Below are 16,465 nucleotides of genomic sequence, written 5' to 3' on the forward strand. Positions count from 1 at the left end.
GAAGCTTCACAAATATTTTGGTACAAATTTATGAACATCGGACAAGCCGTCACATGCACAAAGACGTTAAATAGCAAAAAAAATATACCCATTAAAATCAATGAAAGCCCATTATGACTGATATACACTTGCCTGAGAATGTTAATCGAATTCTCTGTAATCATGTTCAATTAAAAAACATCTGAATGGTAAGAAGAATGGCATACCTTTGAGTTGCTCTGCATGTTGAACAAGCTCACTGACTGTATGTGCTACACGCTTAGAATGTTGAACAAGTCTCTGTTTCCCGTCTGGTGTTGGCTTCTGAATGTTCTGTTTACAAGAACGTAATGAACTAAAACATTTGATACATGGTCTGACGTCACTTTACTTGTTTATTACATATGTAAATTACTAATATAATTCTTTTATTGACACAAGATGGCTAACCGCAAACACCTATTACAATCCATTAGTTCTCTTAATCACTCAGTAATGTGCATTCTCCTGTTCTTTCTGTAGTGTAACATTAACTCATGTTCTTCAAGGAAAAGACTTCTAACAACAACTTTTAATAGGGCTTTCAAGGTAAGGATAGACTGTTTAAAGCAGGTAAAGTATGAGGAGAGGAGGGTCGATGGCAGAGAATACACTGAATAAAAGATTGGTTATTTCCTTGAAGTTTGAAGATATTGCACAACACCTAAACAGCTTATAAAATGCATGCCAATGGAAGATAAACATCCAAATTTCATACCATCACAAATTTTGCCACATTAATATGTGGACATCAACTGGTTACCAGCAACCAAATCTTGTATGAGCATGATACAAAGACTACAAAGAGGATCATTTAAAATAAAAACTGTCAGAGCTCAGGCCGGTGCATGAAGTTCATGATACTCTAGACTGGAATACTTTACAGTAACATAAAATTTCACTTTATTGTGTCTTATATCAATCATTCCATGATATGTTGCCTGCTAATTTTAACGAAGAAAATTAAGACTTTGAGATACCATACACATAAAGGGAACTAAGTTATCTTGCCTATAAAAACCTTACACTGAAAAATTGTAAATGTAACTTCTAATTTTGATGTGAAAAATTGTATAGCAATTCCTCATAGCATCCTAAAGAATTGTTCAACTTATAAATAAGAAATTATAGAAATAACAAAAAATATGTAATGATGATTTCATGTTTGGACTGTCTAGATATCTAACCTTAACCCTAACCGTAACCCGCATGTTCATGCACACATACTTTTAAATTGTTATATAATGTTTTATATCAAATTGTAAATGTCATAGAAATTGTAATATTAATTTAATCTATTTATATTTTGGGACCCAGGAAAGAACAGATTGGCTATTAATAGCCAATCTGATACAGGTTATCCTTACGATATGATTTCTATATTTTGAATTACATTCATTGTTCTGTATTGCTATTGTTACATATAATCATTTGATCATGCAATGTACATTTTGTTTATATTTCACGTATTTTCAATGATGAATAAAACCAAACCAACAAATATGTCATAAAAGCACACCATCGCTCTGCCATATCACATCACAATAAAATATGATGCATACTCTATGCTGTAATTAATACTTGCCGAGTCTATGAGCATCAACATTTACTCCTAGTAACACATATCATTTTCTTCTTTAGTGATGTAACAAAAAAGTAGATCACAAAGTAATTTTGCATTGCACATTGTACACTAAAACAAAAGCACATTATTATCAATTTTCTATATCAAATCAGCAATTCTTTCACCATTTTCAAACCTTGATTTACATACTAAGAATTTGCTTAATTTCACTCTCTAAACTTTCTTATCATAGAAAAACACAAAATATAATAATTTACTTATTACTACAGTAAAATTGCTTGGGGTGAAAGCATAATAAATTTATTCGAAAAGGCAAAGCTATTGTGTTCATTAGATCTATCAAACTTTCACATCATGTGAAATTCTTTACTATCCTACTCATGACTTACTGAATGAACTTGTTCCAGAAGACATCTGAATGCATCAGCACACTGGTGACCAGCCATCAAGGTACGGTTCCTAACCTCAGGATTCTCAGCAATAGGAGCTGCCCTCTGCAATTAAAGACAATCTCTAAACATTCCTTACAAGGTTAGGTGGTATAACACTTTAATAGAAAATAAATATCATGTTGATATTTCTGTCTTAGTAGAGCTTATTTATTTCTTGATATTTCTGTCTTAGTAAAGCTTATCAATTTCTTGATATTTCTGTCTCAGTAAAGCTTATCTATTTCTTGATATTTCTGTCTTAGTAAAACTATTAGAGCACTTCTATTTTTTGTATTTTGTCTTGAATTCAATATCTGGAATGGGTAGAGAAAACTTATTTATGGAAATTCAATGACACATGAACTGAAGCCACCAGTTTTATATTAAAGTATACACATATAAAAGAGGAGTTTCAAGAAGGGGTTTCAACTGTTCTTCTTTACTTAGAAAGGTGCCTGTGTTCATGTCATGACCAGACCCCTTCTCCATCTTCCATCTATCCATCATGAGCTTACCCTGCAAGTGTCAAGCATTTCAAAGACAGCCTGCCTGGAGACATTAGATGCTTGGATGACATCATCTTGCCGACATGAGTTACCTGCTCCAACAGCTTTGGCAGTAGCCAGAGTAACTTGCTTGGTACTACGGATAAGTTCTTCTGGAGAGGCAAGTGAATCTGATGGTGGAGCGGTGTCAAGTATCTATGAACATAGCAAGAGAAACAGACTTTAGATACTGGACAAACTGTGGAAGACAAACAACTCACAAATATCACTTTATCTTTCGTCGTATCATTCAAGAACAATTATCCCCAAGAGAAGAAATCATGGATTGCAATAACAATAGGGAAGAGAGAATGAAAAAGATTATTGCATTATAATATTTATTCATATATAATTTCACAATTTTTCTTCTTTACCATGAATCATGTTGACCCATTATTGAATTTTTAAACAATTATAAAATAGATGATATACATGGAGATTTGATACTCACCCTAGCTTCTTGTACAATAGCATCAATGGTTGCTTCAAGAGCTCTGGTACCCCTTGTTGCTTCATCTTCAACACTCTTCACAGTCTTCAGCAAAGATGTTACATTTGTTACCATCAGCTATGTAACATAAAACATCACAACAAAGAAAGAGTACTAGAAGAGTGCTATACATGTATGTAAATTTCTCAAACCGGTAATTGTACATGTTATTCAAATCCAAATACAATTACCTAATATAAAAAGAATATCCTTTATCTTTACTGATTAAACAACCTAACGGGTGAGGATTTGAACATTAAAAAAACACACAAAAAAGCACATGTCACAATTAGCCTGTACCCTCATGTTCATGCCCTTCATGACACCTTATCCTAACTATATGATATCTGTGACAGGGTTATAAAACCTCATATAAAGAAAAAAATAGGAAGAGAATGAGCTTACTTTAGCAGAGTTCTTGAGTGGTTCCATTGCTGGGTCATTACTGCTCTTGCCTGCAGCCATCTTGGTTGATGAGATAAGATCACCCAGAGCAGAGGCCACATCTTTCACAGCATTGATGAGAAGAACTTGACCATCTGGATCATCTCCACCTATCAGACACAATTTATAAGAAATAGATGGATGGAAGATGATAAAATAGGAAAAGATGATGAAAATGCAAAAATCAAATTAAATGGAGTGTTTAACCTTCACAGTCTAAATTAGGCCCGTTTTGAAAGTCCATTTTTGATGCACGTGTACACGGCGTGTTTTTCGGTCGTGTACACGTTGTAAACACTGTGAGAGCGAGTTCTGTTTTCATGTCGACACGGACCCGCATCAATATGTCATAAAAAGGGGTCTATATAGCCTAAGTCACGGTTTTAAAGCTTACCTGAGAAGTTTGAAGTATCAATCCACAAAAATTGGTGCAAATTAAAAGTTTACTCGGCTTAGCAGCGCTTTAAATTAATAAAGAATGCAAAAGAAAATCAGTGCAGGGCCCTAGCTATCGCCGACGCTCGGTGGATGCGCATTTTGTATACTGTACCGTACATGCATGCACAGATCGCTGCAGAATAAGTGTAACTGAAGTTATCGATTAATTTTCATTATTATGTTGCCAATTTGAAGAGCGTTTATTTGTAGGCTTGTGTGCGAGCGTATAACACGTAAGTTGTAGCGATGATCGCTATCGCAATTGGTGATTCTCAAATTGACTCTGAGTGTGATTGAGCAACGCTTTCGAGCTTTTGAGACCGGAGCAGACCCATTTCGTGCCGATTTCGTGGTACAAAAACGTGAGTCTCCAGAAAGAATGTGGATTAAATTGGCGATTTTGGAAGTGAACTCACTCTGGATTAATTGAAATATGTTGACATATTAGTAATTAAAACATGTGCAGTGTCTGAGAACTAAGATTTAATGTGAGGCTGTGAGCTTGTTTATGCAGATGCTACCGTGTACACGGTGATGGAATTTAGTACACGTGCACTGACTTGACCGTGCGTGTACACGTGTACCCGAAACGGGCCTAGTCTAAATATTCATCTCGATGTCCTATTATTTGCCAACCTTCTCTCTATTTCTTTTTTTTTCTCTTCTTTATGTAATCATGTTTGATATCAAACAGATATTCATTTATGTTCTGCTGATAAATATTTTAAAAATAATAACAATAATTATAGGCAAATATGGAAAACACTGCTTCACTGGATCATTAATCACCATGGAAAGGAGTTTGATATTTGATAGTTGAAAGCATGACTGATGAGGATACCTATGAATTCATCAGAGCTATTGGGAAAGTGCAGAATCATTCTAAAAGAATTTGAGCTATTTTTAATATTGTAGGATCTCATTTTATCAAAGTTTTATCAGTAATGTCACCATCTACATTATTGGTTAAAACACACAGGATAAAATTTTATATGGTACATATTGTATGCGAGCATCAGTTTTTGGTGAAAAAATGTTCAATAATTCCAAAACTCATGTTTGTTGCTTTGGCCTGAGCTGAGAGCTCATTTGCATTAACCATGGAAACCAGTAGGAATCTAGTAATCTTTGATGGAAGCTTGTATTCAATATTGCTTTTTCTCTATATTCAACCTACACAAAGCATACTTTAAAGCCACTTCAAGTTTAGGCCAAAAGTGGTTCATATGTCAAACCAACTAATGTATGTAAGGGTTGGTTAAGATTTAGCCCAGGTTGACTTACCAAGGGTTGCAGCTCCTAATTTGACAACATCAGCAAGTTGTGTAATGGTACCAACGGCAGACTGAGCAGCAATAGCAAGCTGTTCCTGACTATCTGCAGCTCCTGAAACCAAGGTCTTGGTATCCTCTACCAAAGCTCTCGCAGTCTTCAAGATGTTCTCTCTGTAAATAACAATTTATCTTCCATGATCTCGACAAAACTTGATATCTTGATTAAATATTCAGTTACATAAAAATTGAAAATATTCACAGATTGACAAAAAAGCCTTTTGATAGAATAATATGAGTGGTTATATCTATTATGGATTCACTGTCAAAAGATTTGTATTGTTTCATCATGAGAATATACATTTATGAGAAATTATAAAATTGTGCTCTTAGAAAGTCCCTCATTCAAGAGAAAACAGAAAATTCTGTATGTGAAATACATGGTATATTCAATTTATGATTATTTATACATAAATGCATCAACATGATACAAAGAATAAAATACACATAAAGAGAAATTAAAGCATATAATTGGACTATGTATGATAGGGAGAGGAACAAAGGAATAAACATTGTGACAGGCTTTAAACCTCGACACATAATGCAGTGACGAAAGAACACTACAAATATATGAGTGTAGTTAAAAAGTAACCTTGAAATGGTCAAGAATATTTGACTGCACTCACCTGTGATCACCAAATGAGCCAATATCTGGTTCAGCAGAGAGTGTACCAGCTGATGCAAACATAATGGTAGTATCAAGATCACCAATGATACCAGATACTGTACTAGCTGCATCAATACAAGCCTGAGTACCTCGCGAACCAGCCTGTAATGCTGCCATTACAAAGTTAGCCTGTCAAAAAACAACAACATGGTTATGGAAGTGTAAAATTTGTTTTCAGAGTATATCAATTCAAACGCTTATCAACACATTGTTATAAACATGTTTTGCAAGAAGAGTATGTGAAGTTGAAGCATGTTTGCAAACTTGGGATTTACATGAATAAACATTCTCCCAGTATAACAAGGAATAGCTTCTGCCAAGAGGTTGATTTACCTACATCTACTTTGGATTCATTATCATGTATTCAATATTTTCTTTTAACTCTGGTGGAATGGTTTCATTCATTAAAAGAAAATATTAAATTCAAAACCGATGAAGCATAAGAGGGAAAATAAAGAGAGATTCTGCACGAACTTCACAATGAGTTCAGGCGATCACTGTTCAGGATTACAACTGATAATATGCATCATTACGTATATTAACACTACTTACATGTCCAGTGTGCATAAAAAACAACATTGCTATAACAGAAAGCCTTTATATCTACCACACTGTATAATTGAGATGGTCAGAAGATTTTATTTCAAATTACAAATACAGTCCGACCTCTCTTATGCGGCCTCCCCTTAACCGGATCTCTCTGTTATCCGGACGCACACCTGCCGAGATATCTTTTTTTATTTATTTAATCTAGTACCGGTACGTGAGGAAATGAATGAGATTTCAATCTAAACTCAATCCTATACGTAAACTCACTTTGATATTTCCCAACATGGTCACCCTACACCAAACATATTTTTCATGAAAATATCTCACCCAAATCACCAAAAGAACTTTAGGAATGATAATTTCCAGTAAATCAGAGTGCAGCGCAAACATTTGATCACGTTTCTCTTTTTGCTTCACAGGAAAAACAACACATGTCTTGCTAGCTAACTTTAGGCCTCAATGCGGACAGCGCCATCTATCATGATTGAGCCTACAGTCAGTATAACAATGGCTGACATTGCGAAGCTGCGATACCCGCCGCGATGATCTAATTTTAAAACTTGGTTTCATCGAGTCATTCTCTTTCTTTCGAGGTATGCTCGATGTATACCTCAGTCATTTTAGCAGGTAAATCATCCAAGAGTTTTGGCAATCGATCGATTTCACTGCCTATAATTTGCACTGACTTTGCAGTGAATATTGTCTGTACCGTACCCCCACTACAGACAATAGTGTAGCTACCGCCGGTGGCCTGGGGAGGCAGCCGGCAGCGCTGCTGCGTGTATTTAATATTGGGTCTCCCAGATCCGGATAAATCCCTTATCCGGATTGATGCTGGTCCCAACGTGTCCGAATAAGAGAGGTCGGACTGTAGTGGAAAGAGCTCTTTGTTTAATCAATTTTTTAGTGTTTAGTGTGGTATGACCTTGAAGACCACTCACCTTCTCACATGTGTCCCTAGCCTTATCAGATAGTGCTTTCTTGGAAATTTTATCTGTAGGGTTACCTTGCACGTTACCTGCTTCTTTAATCAAACCAATGCAAGAATTGCCAAGATCCTGCACAGACTTCTTGATTCTCTCTGCAACCTATAACATTTCATTCAAAGAAGAAAAAAAACAAGACAAAATAAGAATTGATTTCATCTCCAAGTATGAAAGACAACAAACAATACTATGGTTTTATCTATCAATAACATAGTAAATGACACAGAATTCATATTATTCCATCGCTTTATTCCTATCCTCAACAGTGACTCCACAGAATACTTTGGAATAAAAAGATGCAATCTGACATAATCACCAACAGAACTACACAACCACGGAGCTGCAGGAAGTTTGCTTTCTCTTACCCATTTATTTCTTTGTAAAAAGATAACACAGCAATATGCAACAATAACAAGACCACTAATGATCATCAGCTCATTGGGGGTAAGCCCACTCCTAAAACGATCCGCAAGGTATCGAAATATCTTCACTAATTCTGACCGCATGTTGATTAACCCAGTATCACTCCCTTTTAAAATGATAACTAGATGAAGTCGTATGCTAGCAGAGAAGTGAGAATATAATTAAATCTTTGTTGAACCCTGGGATTTTACATTCCCAAAATAATTCCTCACTTTGTTCGGAAATAAAAAATCAAGCCCAATCGTGATTGATACACAGTACTTGCTAAGGATTTAAAATTTGCATCCATCTTGAACTCTTTACATAGAGAGAACAGATAGGATTCATTCAGTATCCAAGCAATGAAATGAATTAATTACTCTGGCCTATAAAGTAACTGATCTCTAAGTGATTATATAGCGTTGTATCAGGATATAGAGACAACACAGATTAACTGATTCTCCATGGATTCTGAGATGTATTGAATTACCACAGTCGAAAGTGATACGTTTCTTCAGCATGAATGGTACAGTGTTTATAATCTCCCTGTAGTCTACAAAATGACATGAACTGTACATGAAAGATATCATAATGAAGCTACTTGTAAATCATGTATCTATATCTAGATGTGTAATATATGTTTAGTTCAGTGAACCTTGAATATAATACCAATCTACCATAAAAGTCACTTTATATAAGAATTGTAATCTTCCTCTCTCCATCCAAAGGACTGTATTCTTGCTACAATTATAAAAAGATATTTATTCTACTTCAATGGAATATTTATACTTCAAAAACATAGAAAGAATCCTATAGGAACAATGGAAATCCCAGGTTTACCACTACACATCATAGATTCAATGAACTTTTAAAAAATCTTCAGGTAAAAATATACAATAAGAGTTGTTGCATGACAATAGAAAGTGAAATTTTATTTGCATTTAATTCTCAAATATTATAAACAAAAGATTGCTCAGCTAATGTTTCAAACTTGACTGATAGATCAACACAAACATTCAACCATTTTGTTAACCATATGTATATCAGTGACTCATACTTCCAACAGAATAATTTCATGCAAACTTCACTCCAATTATTAAAGGAATCATTTTCTCCTCATCTGAGCAACCATACTCAAGCTGTCCCATTTTCAATTCTTTGCAAGTGTTAGTTCTTCAGCAGAGCAAAAGAAAACTTGATCTTTTGATGAGAGGGGATTGAATGGGTTAGAAAAACAATTGGTATCTGATTTCATATTTGTTTTACAATTCAGCTTGAATATAATGGTTGAGTTGCACATGGCAATTTGACACTCAACAACGACATTGCAGGCAAATCTGCAGGTGGGTACAATATATGAATTATAACATGCATATATATGTATATTTTCATGCATGTAACCATTTAAAATTCAGGATAGCATAAACATATCTAGCTCTGACTCTATTCAATTGAGAATGTCGGTTCAATACACCTCATTAACAACAGGTAGAGGGTTTGATCCTCGGTTGGATCATACTGAAGACTTGATGAGAAAGGTGATTATAAAATATTTTTTATACAGAGCCCCCTGGAGGGCAGTTCATAAAAGTTGGAATGGCTCACCTAGATAATTATGACATCCCTTTTAAAATTTTGTATTATATCTCTTAACAAAAGTGGCGCTAAGGCAAGCACATAATACGCCTGCCTGTAATGCGGGAAATGGTGTTATTGGTCAAGCAAGAAAAGTAGAAGGTGGCAACTTCACCTTAGTATCATACACACCAAATTATATGAGCCTAGGTTAAGTTAAACTGAAGTTATTGCATTTAAAAGGACTGCAAAATGGCAAGATGAAAAGCTGTCACTGTGACCTTGACCTTTGACCTAAATATCAATAGGCTCCTAGGGTCCATGCTGGTATTCTACACACCAAATTATATGAGACTAGGTTAAGTCAAACTGAATTTATTATGTTTACAAAGAAGAGTTAATGGACAGACAGACGGACACTGAGCGTGATACCATAATATGTCCCATCTTGGATGGGCATATAAGAAATCATATCATAAAGTTATTCTAATTATGTGTTTTAGTTTGAAAAGTCTTAAATTTGTGCGAAACAAATGGAACACCTCTGGCAGTCTCTCCTGCATTTCGCAATTCAATATATCAGCAGTGCTGACTTTGAAAACTATTGAATATTTATTCACAAAAGACACAATTCATAAGTAAATAGTCCCTTACTGACCTTTGACCTTGATCATGTTAGAAAGACTCATGCGAGGCGATTACTAATACTTGATTACCCGTATGTCTACATTTCTAGATCTAGATCCATATATTAACTTTAAGTTATAATGGCAATTCAACAACAACAAAACACATGGCCAAAATTCATTGACCTTAAATGACCTTTGACCTTAGTCATGTGACCTAAAACTCACACAGAATTTCAATGGTATTTGATGACTCTTATGTCCAATTTTCATGAACTAGATCCATATACTTTTTTAGTTAGGAGGAAATTTCAAAAACTTAACCTTGGTTATTAAGATTTCAATGTTGACGACGCACCCGCCGCAGCCACCTCCAATATAGGAACAGTTATGCCTATAATCTTGCTCTGCTATGCAGGCAAGACAAAAAAAAAACAAGGAGGATCTAACTATAAACATAATAACGTATCTTCCAAAGAAAGACCTTCAATCATAACAGAATCCTAAAGATTATTGTAATGTTGAAGAAAAATAGATCGTTATGAATTCTACCTTGAATTCCAATATAATGAATTAAATCTCAGATTGTGATACCTCTAAAAAATTATATGAATTTAGGCACTGGGCATACAGTGTGAAACAGTATGATTGTGAACCCAACTTCCTCTTTAATACAAATGATGTGGATGTCATCTCAAGATAATTCATTTATGCAAAAAAGAGTTCAGACTGCAAAATTAGTACACAAGAACATATCATAGATTCTATCATCAGAAAAAAAAATCATTCAGAAATAATTCAAAAGGACAATGAAATAAAATTCCATATTTTGTACACAACTCATTACAAAATTCCATCATCACTCCAACTAATTTACAATACTTCTTTAAACCATGACAATTACAACACATAATTCACTCTTTTATCTCAAGTCTATATATGACATAAATCCATGCCGTTCAATTCATGCAAAACACAAGGATCAGTAAAGACAGAATGTGGCTGAATATCACTCTTCATGTTAATTTTGACTATTTAATTTCACTGTAATTGGGACTCTGGGAGAAAAAATGTGACCATTTGAATAATGAGAAAGATTACTTCAATCAAAGAAATTGTGGTAACATGTGATTCTCATCCAGTATACTATATCTTAGGGAAGAGGGCAATATGAGAATGACATATCTCTTGACTATATCCAGTCCCATTTTCTTTTACATAATGTAATTTACAATTTAATAATAATGATAATAATAATAATAACAATAATAATAATAATAATAATAATAATAATATTAATAATAAAAGCTGGATTTATAAATTGCTTTTTGCCAGAGGACACAAAGCGCTGCTATTATTACCCCAGCTTCAGCACGAGCTACCATCACCGGCGCTCAGTGCATGCAAGGAATTACTCCTGCCGGGTACCCATTCACCTCACCTGGGTCGAGTGCAGCAGTGTGGATAGCTTTCTTGCTGAAGGAAAACACGCCATGGCTAGGATTCGAACCCATGACCCTCTGTTTAAAAGGCGAGAGTCAGAACCAGTAGACCACGATGCACCCACACTTTTAATTACAGTCACATTGCTAAACCGAGAATGAAAGTTTGATTTATACCCCCTCCCATCCATATCCCCCAATAAAAATGTATTTTGATTACTTCTAAAGAATGTTTATGTTTCCCTTTCCTGGTAAATTCTTACCCCTCAATTTTAATATGATCCCTCAATCATGAGTGTAATGTGTTGAACCACTAAGAGTATATATACATGTAATAATCTAATTGATAATAGTCTATATGGAGCTACTGGGTAATCAGATTGTAGCTACATGCTGGGGTAAACAGTACTTGAAACTTTATATTTGGACAGAAAAACAACATATACATAAGAAAGAGAAGAAAAAAAGCATCACAATATTATCAACAATACAAAGAAAAGAACATAAAAAAAGAGGAAAGACAAAGACTCTACTATGCCTCTGGCAGCCCTCTTCTATAGACAGACACATAATACACTATAAATAAACAAAACAAAAAAATCTACAAAACTTATTAAGAGAACAGACAATAGAAAAATAGAATAGAAGGGTTGGATTTCAATGGTACAAGGGTTAGAAGACAAAGTGATGAAAAATGAGCATGAACTGTGATGACAGAATGGGAAAATTGGTGGAAAGAAAAACAAATAAAGGCATAGAACAGAAAGAGTGTTAGAGAGAGAAGGGAGACAAAAGAAATAGAAAAAAAAGATTGATAAAAACAATAACATAAAACCTTTTTCTAAAATGGGATGAATTCAGCTAATGAAGAGGAAAGGGGAATACTACTGTACCCATACTACACATTCCAGTATTTCTCAAATGCAAGCAGTATTTTATATTGCATATCTAATTACAGCCTTGTCTTTTGGCAGTGTAAAAACTTTGATATTTTGTTTGAGATACTGGAATATGGAAAGGGCCTAACATGGTATCGCAATAAAGAAAGAAAAAAATGCAGTAAACATAGAAGCATTTCCTGCTTGTTAGGAATCAACTCCAGGATTGCACAATATCTGGTTAATTTTACCTCTTGGGATGGGTACTTCATCTGTTCAGATGTATGGAAATACACAAGAGAGACAACATTGTAAAACAAGGTATCTAATCAAAAGTGTGAACAGTGCTTCTAAGCATAACAGTAATAGTTATCCAATCAAGATTTGGTTTGTATTTCACACACTTTCATCTAAACACACACACACATAGAGGATTAGAAAGGTTAAAACATCAACCAGGTACACATTTAACTTTGCAGGCTCATTCCATTCATGATGATCTTGATTTTACTTTGCTCAATTTTACTTACTTCGTACGGCTGAACACCATTTTTCTCAAAATCCTAAAGAATTTTGGGATTTAGATAAACAGTGTTGTTATACATGGAGAAAGAAAGATATGCTCTCAGAGCCAATATCAATTCATTTAACCCTCTCTAGGCATGGGGGAGGGGGGGTGGGGTTGGAGGCCCCCCTCGTCTTTCGCACAATATTTTCAGAATGCACAGAGATCTCGCTGCAATGTTTCATGACTTTTTCCTTCAAGTCTCTGGCATCCTGACAATCTAATCTGCAACACCCAGGTTCATGGTTTCAAAATTACACAACATTTCACGAGTGCACGTCAGATCAAAAACTGCTCATTAACATGAAGTTGTGTACAAAAGTCAATGCAAATTATGTGTCTTCAATCATAGTTCAGTGTGATTATTTTTACTTTTGCGAGTTTAAATGGATTTATTTTATGTTGTTATGATTGAAAAGTGTCCCTGACAAAGTTCATCTAAAAACAATGAAAAACAAAAAAAAACATAAGAAATTACAAAAACAATATATTACATACAAAATATTACAACAAAAATCTGATATTGCAATTTTTTTCTTGTACATGTGCTAAGAATGAAAAAGAGTATCTACCATGGACATTTGGAGATTATTTAGGGAGTTACAGCAAATTTTACTTTTTGATTTGGCATACTAATTATGCATAATTTAGCATAAGTAATTAATAGCAATTTAAAAAAAGTATAAGTATACAATTTGAAGGCTATGTCCCAGGCAACATGCATGCCAAATCTCAGCGCGATCGACAGCCAAGATCTCATATGATCTCCCAAATACCCCAGCCTAGTTAGGGTTAAACATTTGAATTAAAGCTTTCAAAGTGAACCCACTAACAACAAGCACAAACGTAAGAGTTCTAAGTTGGAAAAAAAAGAGATAAACCAACCAAAATGAAACATTTCACATCAAATTGGAAGACGCTAGAAAACACTCCATCTTCAGTTAAAGAAAAAACTCTGAAAATTATTTTTTTCAAGGAAATAACACAAATTCAGGTCCAAATAAACGCAACCAAAGAATTCAGCAGCAGACTTGAATGATTCTCATTAAAATATCAAACAAAATGTTAAATTATTGAGGAAAAGTTAAAACAAAATTAAAATAAAATAAAAAATATCAACAACCACAAAGTAGAGCAGGTATAAATAAAGTCTTAATGGCATTTTAAAAGAGTGATGAATAAAGATTACCTCTTGATTGGTGGAAGCCTGTGCACCCCTGGCATTTTGAGCTAGCTTGTTGTAGTGATGCTGGAGTTGATTAGCTAAGGTTCCTAGTTCACCAGTCTGATTAATATTAGCCTTGGACACCTATTTGACATACAGAAAAAAAATCAATTGGCTCAGGACCTGTCATCATTACAATAAATAAATACATAGGCCCTGTCACATTTAGCCCGATGCACGGCCTAAGCATTGAAATTCAATCAAAAATAGAGAAAAAATTATCAGTGCGTCATTGTGAGCATTTTTTAGCATACTCAAAAAATCTTGACTGACAAGTGGATGGCATCAAACAGATAATGTTCATGTACAATGACGCGCATTAAGCGAATGACAGCAAACTGGCCAAAACTGCACAATTTCAATGTGCTTGATGTGTGCCCCTCATGTGACACGCATGTGTAACAGGTCCATATTATCTTGAAGTACCTACAGAAAAATAGCATGCTTACTAATGGTTGTTTGGGATTAACAATATGAACTCCATGAATTTCAGATGAAAACTTGACCAACTTTCTGAAAAATCTGACAATACATGAAATAAAGATATGAAATCATTTGAATTTGATTTTTAAGTGGTTGAAACCAATCCATGTATACATGATAATAACACAAAGAAATAAATTTACCATATCTTGAGCTGTTCTGATGATGGCCTTGGTAGTCTTAACCATGTCTGTCTGGTAGTCTACAAAGTCACCAACTTCATTCTCTGGTACAGCTTGCTCAGTCTGAAAGCACAATATTTATGAGACAGTTCATTTTGGTACACATCTACCATTCATTTTCTGTCCACAATCCTGCTGTTACTCTCAAAGGGTGATCATCTTTGCCAGAGTAAATTGCTGAGCACTTATCACAATGCACATACTGGATTTCAATTCAATTCAACATTTCTTTTTTCAATTCCTATAAAACATACATATATCATACAATTGCATGAACACTTAATTAAAATTAAGCTATTAAAAATGAAAATATATACAGATTACACATGTTTAATATCAGATGTAATAAAAAGAACACAACAGTACTGGAACAGGGTGGTCATAAACACCTAAAAGAATTGTCTAAATCATCACCCTTGATAAGAATATAGTATAGAATTAAATTAAATCCATAATAGGTTAATAACTCAAATTAAAGTAAAAATAATTTATGATAAGATAATGGGAAAATAATTTATACTATAAAAAGAGCAAAACATAAAACAAATACAAATAGTTTCTTGGTACTTCCACTTGATTTGCTTACTGCAAAAATGTCATGCATACTATACATCCCCCAAAAGAATGTAATTTTCTGTCAGATAAATAAAATAAAGTTGTATTTTCTTTCTCAAACTACATCACACCAAGAAGTGCCTTTCACAAGGATAGCTCTTGAGATGCTGTCTACCATTCCAGTGATGATACCAAACTCAGTTTAAACATCACATCACACCAAGAAGTGACTTACACAAGGATGGTTCTTGAGATGCTGTCTGCCATTCCAGTGATGATACCAAACTCAGTTTAAACATCACATCACACCAAGAAGTGACTTACAACAAGAATGGTTCTTGAGATGCTGTCTACCATTCCAGAGACGATACCAAACTCAGTTTACACATCACATCACAAAGTGACTTACACAAGGATAGCTCTTGAGATGCTGTCTGCCATTCCAGTGATGATACCAAACTCAGTTTAAACATCACATCAAACCAAGAAGTGACTTACACAAGGATGGTTCTTGAGATGCTGCCTGCCATTCCAGTGATGATACCAAACTCAGTTTAAACATCACATCACACCAAGAAGTGACTTACAACAAGAATGGTTCTTGAGATGCTGTCTACCATTCCAGAGACGATACCAAACTCAGTTTACACATCACATTACATCAAAAGTGACTTACCACAAGGATAGCTCTTGAGATGCTATCTACCATTCCACTGACAACACCAAACTCACTAGCTGCTTCCTCCAGGGTTGCAATGAGATCAGCTACTGCTTCCTTACTACCTTGAGCTGCTTCATCTACAGCTCCATGGGTCTGTAATGCCTATCAGCAACAAATAATAATATTCATTAATCATATTCTTCTTCTTTCAGCAATGGAATAATATTCTTCTCTTATTTCTGCAGTAGATGATGGTAAATTGAAAATAAAAAAGTTTTTCTATATTCAGTACAATGCTAATAATATATGGCTCAGTTATTACATTTTTCTCACAGTATAAACATTGATAGCTGGTTTTATGGTATTTCCTCATCTTCACATAATGAA

The 16,465-nt window shown here is 34.5% G+C and overlaps 1 protein-coding gene across 6 annotated transcripts in view; it reads right to left on the bottom strand.

Annotated features, from left to right (window-relative positions):
• Positions 1 to 16,465, bottom strand: part of LOC121410368 (talin-1-like) — a 106,809-nt gene that overhangs the window by 23,108 nt on the left and 67,236 nt on the right. For 4 of the 6 annotated variants that reach the window (XM_041602402.1, XM_041602406.1, XM_041602404.1 and 1 more), the window contains 12 exons: positions 16,094 to 16,240; positions 14,824 to 14,925; positions 14,162 to 14,281; positions 12,659 to 12,679; positions 7,440 to 7,586; positions 5,909 to 6,078; positions 5,236 to 5,396; positions 3,475 to 3,623; positions 3,031 to 3,147; positions 2,550 to 2,735; positions 1,993 to 2,097; positions 207 to 312 (listed from right to left, as the gene is read on the bottom strand). In XM_041602402.1, coding sequence (XP_041458336.1) covers positions 207 to 312; positions 1,993 to 2,097; positions 2,550 to 2,735; positions 3,031 to 3,147; positions 3,475 to 3,623; positions 5,236 to 5,396; positions 5,909 to 6,078; positions 7,440 to 7,586; positions 12,659 to 12,679; positions 14,162 to 14,281; positions 14,824 to 14,925; positions 16,094 to 16,240 — 1,531 coding nt within the window. The remainder of the gene's footprint in view (positions 1 to 206; positions 313 to 1,992; positions 2,098 to 2,549; positions 2,736 to 3,030; positions 3,148 to 3,474; positions 3,624 to 5,235; positions 5,397 to 5,908; positions 6,079 to 7,439; positions 7,587 to 12,658; positions 12,680 to 14,161; positions 14,282 to 14,823; positions 14,926 to 16,093; positions 16,241 to 16,465) is intronic. The other 2 variants (XM_041602407.1, XM_041602403.1) reach the window with 1 other exon arrangement.

This window comes from Lytechinus variegatus, chromosome 3 (genome assembly GCF_018143015.1).
Source record: "Lytechinus variegatus isolate NC3 chromosome 3, Lvar_3.0, whole genome shotgun sequence".
Taxonomy (NCBI): Eukaryota; Metazoa; Echinodermata; class Echinoidea; order Temnopleuroida; family Toxopneustidae; genus Lytechinus; species Lytechinus variegatus.